Genomic DNA, 12,692 nt, shown 5'->3' on the forward strand with positions numbered 1-12,692 from the left:
GGTTAAAGGGAAATGCACTAATCACAGAATGACCATTTGTAGGCTCAGCCTTGTATTTATAAAATACAGAATTGTGCTCAGAGTTGGTATAGTCCTGAATGATTATGAGAACTTACCTCCAGTTTGTCTATGTCTTCTTTAATTATGATTTTTGATGTTTTCAACTTCTCCCTTAACTGTTGAAAGTAGGTCGATGGTGTAGACAAAAACTCCACTCCACGTGCCTTTAAATTTGTGATCTACAATGTAAAAAATATACATTATGTCAACTGGCTGAACTACCACTGTTTCTCTGCCTCATAACAGCTATCTGCAGTTACTTATGACTATGTTAGGGCATGTTGAAAGGAATTTGCAAGAAACTAGTAATCTCCATGGTATCCCAGAAGTCTCAAAACAACCCACTATAGTGGGTCCAAAAACAAAACAGTGTAAAAAACTTCTCTGTGTGGCAGAATTTCAGTCTATATATCTCTAGTTAATCACTGTATATTAATCAGATCAGACAATAGTTGTAGAAGTAGCGAACTTAAACTTGTCTTAAGTAAAAAAAATAAATAAATAAAAAATATGTAATTGTACAGTAAAACAAAAATAGAGTAATAGTTTCTTCACAAGCTTTATATATATATATATATATATATATATATATATATATATATATATATATATATACTTTTTATAAGACAAGGGAATGGTTTATTGTGCTGTAAAACAAAGTGTTATTGGTACACATGTTAAATTCACATCCCTTCCCTCAGTGTGACATTCGAGCTGGTCTTGCCCTACTTAGTAGCTGTCATAATGTAATAACAATACTAACTAATTATACAATAATATTTTTATAGTGATGGGGGAAGGGATGTGTTTTACTTGGATCGCTTGTCTGTGTACTTAATAAAGGATTTTCGACTGGAAGCAGACTGCCTGCCTTGCTTGGATTACTTTCGAAAACTTAGTAATTCTGTAAATTCTGTACAATTATATATTTTTAATTATTTTTTTTTTACTTAAGACGAGTTTAAGTTTGCTACTTCTACCACTATTGACTGATCTGATTAATATACAGTGATTAACTAGAGATATATGGACTGAAAATCTTCCACATGGGGAATTTGCAAGAAACCTAACACCATTCTGTACAGGAAAGGAAAGACTGGAAATACATTACATATGATCAACTGAGTGTCAGTAACAGTATAAATCATTGAAAAGCACTTTCCAGGAAAGCTCTGTGAACCATATACATACTCAATATTACACAGAAAAAATAAAGGTGACCACAGTACTGCATGCATTTACTATAGAATTTAGCCAGATTCTGTGTGTGAATGTTTGTGACATCATGTGGCCTTGCATCTGTCTGTTGTGTTTTATTGGCTAGATACATTACACTAATCATGTGACCTGTTTTCACAGGACATAATGGGTAGTGTTTGTTGAGAGTAATGTACATTTTCCTCTGTACTTGGAATAGGGGGCCATTATAAAAAGAAAGTGATTGATAAAGATGGCCTGGCCAAGCTGTAGGGGACTTTGAAGAAAATTCTGGAAACTGAGGAAAGAAAAAATGTTGTAAAACTTAAAATTCTGGGTATGATCAGCATAAATGAACTATATATTTCTGGAATGAAAGTAACAGTCTGTTTCTGTGAATGGATTTTGATCTGCTCATGGTAATTCAATTACAGTATATTGAAACTCGATTCACTCAGCACAAAAAAGCAACAAGACATGAATTTCCCCCTCCCCCACAAGACCAGTGTTATAGTTTGTTTTGGGAGTTTACTCAGTCATGTTTTGCTGGATTGTGATTGCCAGTGCATGCAGTGATTACAATCTGTTCAAGGAAATTGAAATGATACAAGTAAATCTGAAGGGTATTTGTCCTTTCTGTGGGGTGAGGCGAGTAGCATGATTTTGTGGAGCACCAAAAGGGATTTACAAATGGACCACCATGTTACTTCCATTGTACGGAAAGCTTTCTACATGGCCCACCTCATAAGTAAGGGTATCTCATTCAGGGACAAGGAGGTCATAACATCCCTGTATTCTCCCCCTATAAGGACAGTTATTGAGTACAACACCCCCTTTGGCATGTACCTCGCAAAGCACATGCAGCAGCTGGAGAGACACAGAGGTTCCTAACCAAGAAAATCCAGGGCCTCAAACATCTACCCTACACAGATAGGATAAACGCCCTGTCCTTCTACTCAGTTTCATACAGACTCCTCAGAGGTGACCTCTGTCTTGCATACAAAGCAATCTCAGACCCCGCCTTGATGGGACTGCTGCATATCCACAAGTCAAGCTCTACTCAAGTAACCCACATGCGTAACCTCAACCTGGTCTGTGACATCAATAGGACTTGTTGGTGGGACAGATTTTTGTCCCAGAGACTCCCCCATCTGTAGCATAGACTCCCTCAACATGTCAAGCAGAGTACCTCATTATCCCTTTTTAAGCACAACCTGGATAACTGGATGGGAAACAGGAAATATACCCCTGGGATTCCACCTTTGTCCCTGTTGGACTGGGGCTTTGGTTGCTGACTTATCTAAACCTGGGTTAATCTCTTGGCTAGGCTTATAAGGGCCTCAGGACCAGTAGCGTAGTAACTTCCTATGATCAGATGTTGCTGAAAAAATATCTGAGAATAGGAACATAGGACGTAGGAACAGTACTTGGCAAACAACCATTAGTAATTCTGTAAATTATGTACAATTATATATTTTTAATTATTTTTTTTTGACTTAAGAGGGGAGGGGGATGCCTTGCCAAATACACCTTTATGCAGGTCTACTTAAAAATTCTTGCCACCCTTTTTTGAACACTTAATAGTGAGAGCACAGAGAGAGCTGATGCTATTTTCAGTGAAACCTGGAGCCAGGACGTGTTGGACGCTATAGATGAGTGCTTAGACTATTATGAGCAAGTGTCCATCTGAGAGACAGCGCATAATGAGGAAAGGTAAAAGGCAAGTCAGAAGCTGAATGACACTGATAAAATGATAAACTTGTTTAAGAGTGAGGGAAATGCTGTGTTCTTAGCAGACTGGAAACATATTATTCCATTAAGTGTGATACATGAAAAAAGTAAAGAAAAAGGAAGAGGCAGACTTGGGGAGAAGAGATACAGCTGCTACCTCTGTACACAGTTCTAATGATCAGCAACATTATAAAGTTGAAACTATGGGAAAAAGAGTCTCTGACAAATGCATAACTGAAAAAATCTGTTACAGCAAGATGGAAGGAGCAGAAAGATTACTGGGGACACCTACAACTGCAATAAAGTACTCCATTCTCATAACAAGAGGGTAAAGAAGTTGGCGAAGGAAGGCTTTTTTTAATTAACAAGAAAAAAATGTAAAGGAGGAGTAGTTAATTTGTAAAATCCATAATGTGGCTCATCTGGTTTATAGAACGGCTTAATTTATCACCTTGCATGAAGGGCATAATTTACTGCATGTAAAAGGGATATTGTATATATTAGTTTCAGAATGAAAACTTAAATGGAAACCCTTGTGGATAAGTATGAGCAGCTTAAAAAAAAGAGGGGAAAGGTTTTCAAAGCAGCGTCTGTCCATGCAAATATTTCATTGATTACAGTGATTTCTGCAACACAAAATGTAACCTTTAATGGCACCATTTCTGGGTTAAGCAAAGAAATAATTGTCTGGGTAAATCCCACAGACTTTTGGGTAGTGAATCTCTGTTAAGAAGATCTTGAAAGATTATTCTGATTATATGACAGACAGGGCAGCTATGAAATGTTGTTTTAATTCAAAATCCTCTGATAGAGATGCTTAAAATAAGTTGATGGTATATCGCAGCAGGTGTTTCACAACTGCCGACTTGAGTGGTCTGTTGTTGGCAATGGACTCAGAATATGTGCAGAAAATTAAATTATGCTATTCGATATCAGTTGCTATAAAGTAGTTATTATAACTGGTAGTAACAAAATTTACAGTGAAATTGATGACAAGTTGCAGAAATTGTTAACTACAGATTTTATCCCACAAAAATGTTTGAGTTTTGTTTGGTTACAAAGGCAGTGATTCCTGTTTTCTTTGGGATCCTCAGATTACATAAGAATGAAAAGGACCTCCTTTTTAGGCTGATATTATCTGTGGTAATATCAAAATGGAAGCACTGACTGTAGCAGTAGACTTAAATCAACCCCCCTGATGAAACTTACCTGATTACATAAAATACATTTAATTTAACTTGAAGGATTTTATAGTAGCTTGAGAAACGTGGTTAGTCACTTTGGATGTACATGCTTTGTTTTTGTCCTCAATGATCCCTCAATATAGGGATAGCATAGGTAATTTCCTTTATCCAAGACAAAATAGGCTTATCCATTAATGAAGTACTCCTTGTGGGCAAGCTACTTAAATTAATTCTTCAAAACTGTTTCTTCCTTTTTAACATGAAGTGTTGTCAGCAAGTGTCTGATGTGGTAGTGGGGGCTGTAATGGTCTCAGATATCTGTATATGGCCAGATGGGAAGATGAATTAATTTAGGGGACAGACATTTTGCAGTACATCAGTTGGTATTACTAATTTATTTGTGACTTCATTTGAGAATCACTTCCTTCTTTAATAGAGACAAACAAACAGGTAAACGAATAAAATCCAAGAGCTCTAGTAAAAGATGAGCACTTTCGGCTCTTCGGCCTTCATCAGATCTAAAAATGAGCTCTATTCACTAATTTAAAAACATAGTCCCATCCAATCAGATGTTTGTCATTTAGTGACATCATACTGAGTAGGTGTAACACACTTTTTAACATCTTAAAGCTATAGCTCTAGCTGCAAACACCAGGCCTTCCTAACATTAAAATAAAATCATGAAGAAAACTTTCAGAAAATTTTGAAGCGTCTGTTTTTAAGCAGAGGCTTCAGTGGTACTATATTGCTTATACCTGGATGCCTGTCAGCTCTAAGGTTTATTATCCACTCAGTTTCTCGTATTTCTGTAAGATTTTTAAGGTCACCTCCACGAAAACTGGGTACGATGTGATCCAAGACCATAAAAATAAATGAGTGTGTGGGAAACTGTATAACGTGAGTGGCTAATGCATTGTTAGTATCAGCTTTAGTGATATCTCGCAGATGTTGCATAATCCTAGTTTTAAACAACTGGTTAGTTTTACCTACATAGAAAGCTACACATTTCTTGCAGCTAGCTAGATAAACTAAATCTCGGGAAAGGCAGGTAGCATATCCATTAAAATGGAAGTCTTGGCCAGAAATAGGATGTGAGAAGCAGTGGCTGGTGTTTATATAAGGGCAAGCTTGGAAATTTGCCACATCTATATGTACCTTTCTTAGATGTCTGGAATTCAATTATTTTTGAAACTCCATCTTTGAAGCATAGCATCCTTTTTAAGTTCTTTTTGTTCTTGTAAGTGAAACGTGTTTTTTCCCCTACTATCTCTTTAATTTTTTCATTCTCTGTCAAGACTGGCGAGTACTTGCGTATGGTGTCACATACTAGTCGAGAGTCAGAACTATAGGTCAGCAGACAATTTAGAGTCTTATTGAGATCCGCTGTCTCTCTCAAATTCCTTTTTGTTTGCCTCATCAAATCTTTTTTCCTGAACGAAGGACATCCATTTGTTTTCCTAATATTCTCCAGCTTATCAGCTCTCATAACAATTTCTCATTCCAAATAGCCTCTATCCTGTAAGAAGCCCTGTATCTGCTTAGTTTCCTGTGTTAAATCACATTCTCTCATACAGAGCCTAGAAGTTCTAATGATCTGATTTTCTAGGATATTTTTGAAAATGTGATGAGGACGCATGCTATTTCTATGTAGGTAATGGTTCTTCCATGTCTCTTTGCAATAATTGCAGGTGTTTATACCTAAGTCCACATCATAGGTGAGTCGTACATCCAAGAAAACAATTTCTTTACTAGAATAATTAAGAGTGAACCTAAGGAAATCAGTGGTCCCATTCAAATATTCTTGGAAATCAAGTAAATCTTGGACACTGCCATCCCACAAAATAAACACATCATGCACAAAACGTCCATAAAATTTTAGTTTATGCAACCAAGGATTTAATTAATCTAGGACTTTGGTGTTCTCCCATTGGGCTAATAGGTTCATAGGTAGATACTAGGCTATCTGCCCTAGAGCATTTATAAGCCTAGCCAGAGTGTATTTGGCTTCCACCTCCCTATTAGATTAGCCTACTGTGCCTCTGTAAAGTAGGTCACAGAAGGTACCCTTTTAAGATTAGTTTACTGTGCCTCTGTCTAGCAGGGACACAGGAGAGATCCCAGGGGTGAATTTACGCTTTCCCATCCACACGTCCAAATTTCGCTTGAAGAGGGTCAGCAAGTGGCTATGTCTAACATGAATTGGGATTCTATTCCAGAGTGAGGGGAGCCTCTGGGAAATGAATCTGTCCCTCCAGCATGTCCTATTTATTTTTGTGCTGAGGTTTAGGTCCCTGAAGCATGTAGCTCTAAGGGACTTGGATTTTTTGAGGTGGAGCATGTCCATTAATTCTGGGTTTGACATGGCTTTGTACGTCAGGCATAGATCGCCTCTGAGTAGGCGGTAAGCAACTGAGTAGAGCTGCAGTTTCTTTAGTCGAGCTGCATAGGACATCTGTTTGTAGCCCATGATCCTCTTGGTGAGGTACTTTTGGGGTCTCTCCAGTTGCTGCAGGTGTCGGGTAAGGTACATCCCAAAAGGGACATTGTATTCAATTATGGGCCTGATGAGTGATGAGTAGAGGGGCACAATGACCTCTCTTGATCTAGATGCAAACCCTTTCGTGATAAGGTGGGCTATATAGAAGGTCTTTCTAACCACTTTGGCAACGTGATTATCAAAGGAGAGATTACTATCTACGTTGGTCCCCAAATCTCTAATTACTTCTTCCGTACTTAATGGATTACCACCTATGTGGTAATTTGTGGGCACCTTGTTTTTCCCAAAGGGGATGACTATGCACTTTTTAGCATTTAGCTTGAGGCCGTGGCTCTGGAATAAGCATTCATCTCTGTGAGACCCTTTTGGAGGATGCTTGTGTCAGCTGGAGATTCGATTATGGCCCCCAGTTTGCAGTCATCTGCGAACTTTGTCAGCCATAATCTCCCCGTGTTAGCCTGAACCTCAGAGAAGTATATACCAAACAAGAGAGATCCCAGAACTGAGCCCTGTGGGACGCCACTTGTAACTGGTTTGGATTCGGACATGGCACCTGGGATTCTGACCATGTGGGTTCTATCTCTGAGCCAGTTTGCAACCCATCTTGTGATATAGGGGTTGATATTTAAGCTGGTAAGCTTATTTATGATGCCCGAGTGGGGTATTGTGTCGAAGGCTTTTGCGAGGTCCAGGTAGGCTGTGTGGACTACCTTGCCCTCATCTATGGCTTTGGTAACTGTTTCAAAGAAATCAACTAGGTTTAAGAGGCAAGATCTGCCCTTAACAAAGCCGAATTGGGTAGGGTCCAGTGTCTGGAGGCTCCCGATGTCTTTGTTTATGAGTTCCATGATAATACGCTCCATAGCTTTACAGACCAGACTAGTCAGGCTTATGGGGCGATAGTTTCCGGGGTCCGTTGTGGCACCACCTTTGTGGAGTGGGACCACTGTAGCTGTACGCCATTCTTTGGGTACATATCCTGTAGTAAGGCTAAGTTTGAACAGTGACTTAATGTGAGGGTTGAGTTCTTCCTGGAGCTTGTGTAAGACACAGCCTGGGACACAGTCCGGTCCCATAGATGCTGTGTTTTTGCTTTGGAGAGGGCAGCTTTCACCTGTGTATCTGTGATGTCAGGGAGGTTACATTCAGTTGGGATAGGCATTTGCTCCTTTGGGGGGGGGGAGAAGTTTGCGCTGAATCTGTCTGCCAGGATGTTGGCTATGTCTGTAGGTTCATTATATTTTGTACCATTATGCAACAATTCAGAGCATATCTGGGAGTTTACATACAAGATTTGCGTAACTGTTAGCACATGGGGTACCCATCGCTACTCCCCAACTCTGTAAATAGTAAGCACTGCCATATGTGAAAATGTTAGATTCAAGTATTAATCTCAGCAGTTCACAGATAAAACATGCTTAGCATTCAAGTCTGTTAAAAGCGTACTGATGGCCTCTATCCCATATTGATTAGGGATAACAGTGAAAAGGTTGCAAACATCCATAGTTACAAAGAGTAAATCTTTGGGAATTTCTTCAGCTTCAAGTGAACAATGCAAACGTTCTAAAAAATCACCTGTATCCCTCGAGATCTTCTCGGCCTATTTGACATAGTCTTTTAAGGAATCTTCTACATAAACAAATAGAGGTTCTGTTACCCAGTTTCGTCCTGCGACAATTGGGCATAGAGGGGGATTGTGCAGGTCTTTATGTATCTTGGGTAGACCGCTGATGGTGGGAATAGTAGGATATTCCACCTTGAAAAAGTCAAACAGTTCCTGACTCAATAGCCCTTGTAACAGAAGTGTTTCCAAAGTATCAGTCACTTTATGAATGATGGAGTTTAATTCACTTTTGGTAAGCTTAATATAGGTGAGTGAATCACTTAACATAGATTCCATTTTGGCGGCATACCATGTCAAATCCATAACGACAATGGCACCACCTTTGTCCGCTGGTTTAATTATGATCATCTCATTCACCTTAAGCTCATTTAGAGCTAATCTTTCTCCCGGCGTCATATTAGAGAAGTGTTGTTTATGACCCTCTTGACTCCTGTGCTCATAAATCTCATTTTCACATAAGCGAGCAAATAGTTCGACATTTGGTGGATTTTTTTAGTAGAGCTCTTGGATTTTATTAGTTTACCTGTTTGTTTGTCTCTATTAAAGGAGGAAGTGATTCTCATTGTGGTGGTTTTTCCAGGCTTTTATTCTGTTTTTACATTTTATCCAAGGACTGCCTTTAGCTGTTATAGGTTGCTTTGTTTGTTTTATTCACTTAAATTGATTAAGGGAGGGGTTCAGAGTAAGGTCAGATGGGAGAGAATTCAAGGTTTGCCTACTGAATTTGCAAACAAAAATTCTCCAGATAGGTTGTTCGCTTTAACAGACGGAACCAAAAGTTTTGTAGTGGAATGAAGTGGACTAGTGTTTTTGTAGGGATGGATAATGTTTTAAGGGAAATTCATTTGTTTACCGGGAAAGTCCAACTTGGAATGAAGCCAATTTTCAGCAGAGGCCCAGAAAGAAACACTCCAGACGCATGTCTTTGTAATGTGGGAGGAAACCAGAGTATCTGGAGAAAACACACACAAATGCAGGGAGGACATGCAGACTCCACACAGAAGGCACCAGTAACCCAGGACTTCATCTGTTTTCTCACCAGGGTTAAGCTCTATGATAAATGTGCTGATGACAGTGACATTCTGACTGTTGAGTTTGACATGAGTAATAAAAAAAAAAATCTACCGATACCGTTCAGTACCTCAGTGAGCTGGTTGATAAGATTAGTCATTTATCCTCACTTCTCCCACTGAGTCCTTTCTCAACTCCCCATTTAATGCTCTTGACATGTTCATTCGTCCTCCCCATAAGGGTGAGGCTAGGCAGCTGTAAGCTGGGTCATCTTATCACAACTAGGACTTTTCCTGCTTATGCCTCATCATTTCCAGGAAGCTCATATTGAATGCACTGATGTGCATTTGTATGTATATGTACTTGGGACATTTGTTGGGTCCCCCATTACTCTGAATGCTGTGTGTCTTTTTCCTCTGATCTCCTTCAGCAGAAAAATGAAGAACATCAAGTCCCCCTCCCCTTGAAGGAATGGCAGTAGGTCAGTGATTGCTTTTGGTTTTATGGACCCAGCACTAGCCAGATGCAGGTCACGTGGCATCATGTATGGGAACTCTTATTCTAATAGATTTGTTACTGATGCCAGGGGTGATCCTAGGAACTCAACATCCTTCATTAGGCTCCAGTTTAAGAATATGATAATACTTGTGCTTTCTTTTTCAGCTGATTTTCACTTGGCCATTTTATATCACTTAGGGCATCAGTATTCACAAGACATCTATCTTGCACATTCTCTGGTGACAGAGTTCATCTGGTCATTTGTTATATTACCTGTCATTTAAATGTGAATATTCCACTGTCTTGTTTTTACTCCAGGCTAAAAGGGAGTGGTTCCACTGGATATGGTTTTCTGACAACAATAAGACAAACCATTGTTTAGGTTTAGGGCATTCTTTATAGTCCACATTATGATGCAGAATAAACTGAAGGCATCCTAAAAAAGAAGAGTGCTCAGTTATGGATGCAGCTGCTGAACCTCATCGTGGTCCCAGTCCACATGTTAAACAACCATCAGATTACCACTTCAATGTGGACTTCAGTGGTCCTGTGAATTCATCAGTAGACCACTGCTGCCCAGTTGGAAGCTGGCTAAATGAATGTTTTTTTTTCTTTATGATAGAACCATATATGACTTCTTATAACATTGGGAGGCTGTTGTAATTATAGCAATTAGATAGGCTTGATAAGCTGGCCATTTAGATCCCAGTGGCAAGGAGAGTAGCATAAAATCCCATCTTTTTGTAGCCCTTTTCCACCTTTACAGTCAATGAGATCCTAATGTTTTTGTCTTCATTTCACTCTTGATAACATCAGAGGTTGGAGCTGACTTAGTCCAGCATTTCACATTAGTCCTTACCATGCGTGACCCTGTCCAGAGTACTATACTCCAGGTAACTCAACCCTAAACAGCACTGGCATATGCAAGTTTCTGCACCTCAATGAGGTCTAAGACCATGAATAAAATAAACAGAATACTTAAAATCAACAGTCATGTGTACCCACAGGTGTATAATACTTTGTATAAATAATTTAGTGAACTGTTATTCAACGAACATAAAACAGCAAACTTTCACTTAAGCGAGCGTTCACATCCACAAATGTATTGCATAGGGAAAGGAGTTACTTGGCCAACATTCCCACCATAAGACACACCTCAGTATATCATACCTGTACAGGTGGGGGGCTGTGCCCCCACACTCCCCCTACTTATATTTACTAACTCCAAGATCATACTACAGTGAGGAAAATGGCATTTCCTCATGTTGGCCAAGTAACTCCTTCCCCTGTGTAACACATTCGCAGATGTGAACATTTGCTTAAGTGAATGTTTGCTGTTTCATTTTCATTGAATAGCAGTTCACTGAATTGCTATTTTGATGAAGTAATATAGACCCCGTACCCACTATCATAGATGTTTTGTTACCAGACATAGAAACTGAGGTTGAAGTAGCATCTCCATTATAGGGGGAGCATAGAAGGGAATGAGACACATTAGATGATGGTCAGATTCCTTGCTTCAGAGGAAGGGTTGTAGCAGTACTGTGTCCTTGCTGAGGCTAGATGGCTATTCTATTCCCTTTATAATGCTTTGGCTGGTCTCGAGTGGTGGCTTAGACTTGTACGCACAGAAACATCTATGAGTAAATGTATGGTCAGATGCTTCGCATGCAGGAGATGACCTGGGAATTGGATTTATAGGTAAAATCTCCCAGTGTACCAAGACAGGATATGGTACCCACTCACCACCATGACATATCAGTGGTGGTTTCTAAAGTAGTATAGGTGGCAGTGGGGATAGTACATAGAGTAATACTGGTGAGAAGAAAGAAGAACCATCTGCTAATGGGCAGACTAGCAAGATGCAAAACACACTACTATAAAGTTATAAATGAACAAACAAAATTCAAAGTAAAAAGCTGCTAACTAAATGTAGAATAATGACCCAGGTCACTTCGCTGAAGAATGGTTACTGGACACTGGGTTGGACAGCACTTATTATATTATTGCAGGGCCCAAGAATGGACAGTTGATTCACAGATATGGGGTGCACCAAGAGTTGTTTAGACCTGTTTAAATGCAGTCACCAGCACAGTGTCACATTCCTTATACATTATAACCATTCGGTAGCGCAGCTTATTAAATGCAGTAAGATGACACCTCATTGGTCCTGGCAAGGAAAAACAAATAAATACAAATGTTTAATGTTTTCATTTATAGGGATTCTTTGTCAATAATAACTAATTTCTTGCCTTGCATAGGTTCATAGGTTCATAGATTAGTACTAGACTAACTGCCCTTGTGGGCCACTTTAAGCCTAGCCAATTAACCCATGTGAGAATCAAAGCCTGCACCTTGTGTCTGCAAGGGAAACACCTTAACCATTATGCCATCCTCCCACCCCCCATTCTTGCTAAGCTTGATTTCTCTGTGGATTAGATAAGAAACATAGCTTCTTAGAAGACTGCACTCCCCTGTCAGATTACCTGCTAATTCTGTTGATGCCAACAACATGAAAAAACATCTTATTCCACACCCTAGATTATCATCTGAATTATCTGAAATTCATCGGTAGAGAAAGGGGGGAAGTGCATTCTATTTATATATGTTATCATGATGTGTGTGTATACATCATGTGTGTTATACACACACACATACTCATTATCTCTTGCCCCAGAACATAGTGTTCAGGTTGTCCAGGTCAGCAAAAAATTGCTTTAGTGAGTTTATGTTAGAAAAAAGTTCACCGTCAGTACAGCTCACTTAGCTCTTCAAACAGAAGCAGTTCCCAGCCCATCCCCACCCCAAACAGCTTGCCTTGTATAAATGTAACTGCGCTTGCCTGATAATAGTCCTGCATACAGTAGTGCTCATCTGTCCCATGATAAAG

The 12,692-nt window shown here is 39.4% G+C and overlaps 1 protein-coding gene across 1 annotated transcript in view; it reads right to left on the bottom strand.

Moving 5' to 3' along the window:
• HPD (4-hydroxyphenylpyruvate dioxygenase) overlaps positions 1-12,692 on the bottom strand; it is a 313,743-nt gene that overhangs the window by 85,272 nt on the left and 215,779 nt on the right. The window contains exon 12 of the mRNA XM_044069652.1: positions 117-239. Within this exon, the coding sequence (XP_043925587.1) occupies positions 117-239 (123 nt within the window). The remainder of the gene's footprint in view (positions 1-116; positions 240-12,692) is intronic.

The sequence above is a fragment of the Protopterus annectens genome, chromosome 4.part0 (genome assembly GCF_019279795.1).
Source record: "Protopterus annectens isolate FY-2018-M chromosome 4.part0, PAN1.0, whole genome shotgun sequence".
NCBI classification, from domain to species: domain Eukaryota; kingdom Metazoa; phylum Chordata; order Ceratodontiformes; family Protopteridae; genus Protopterus; species Protopterus annectens.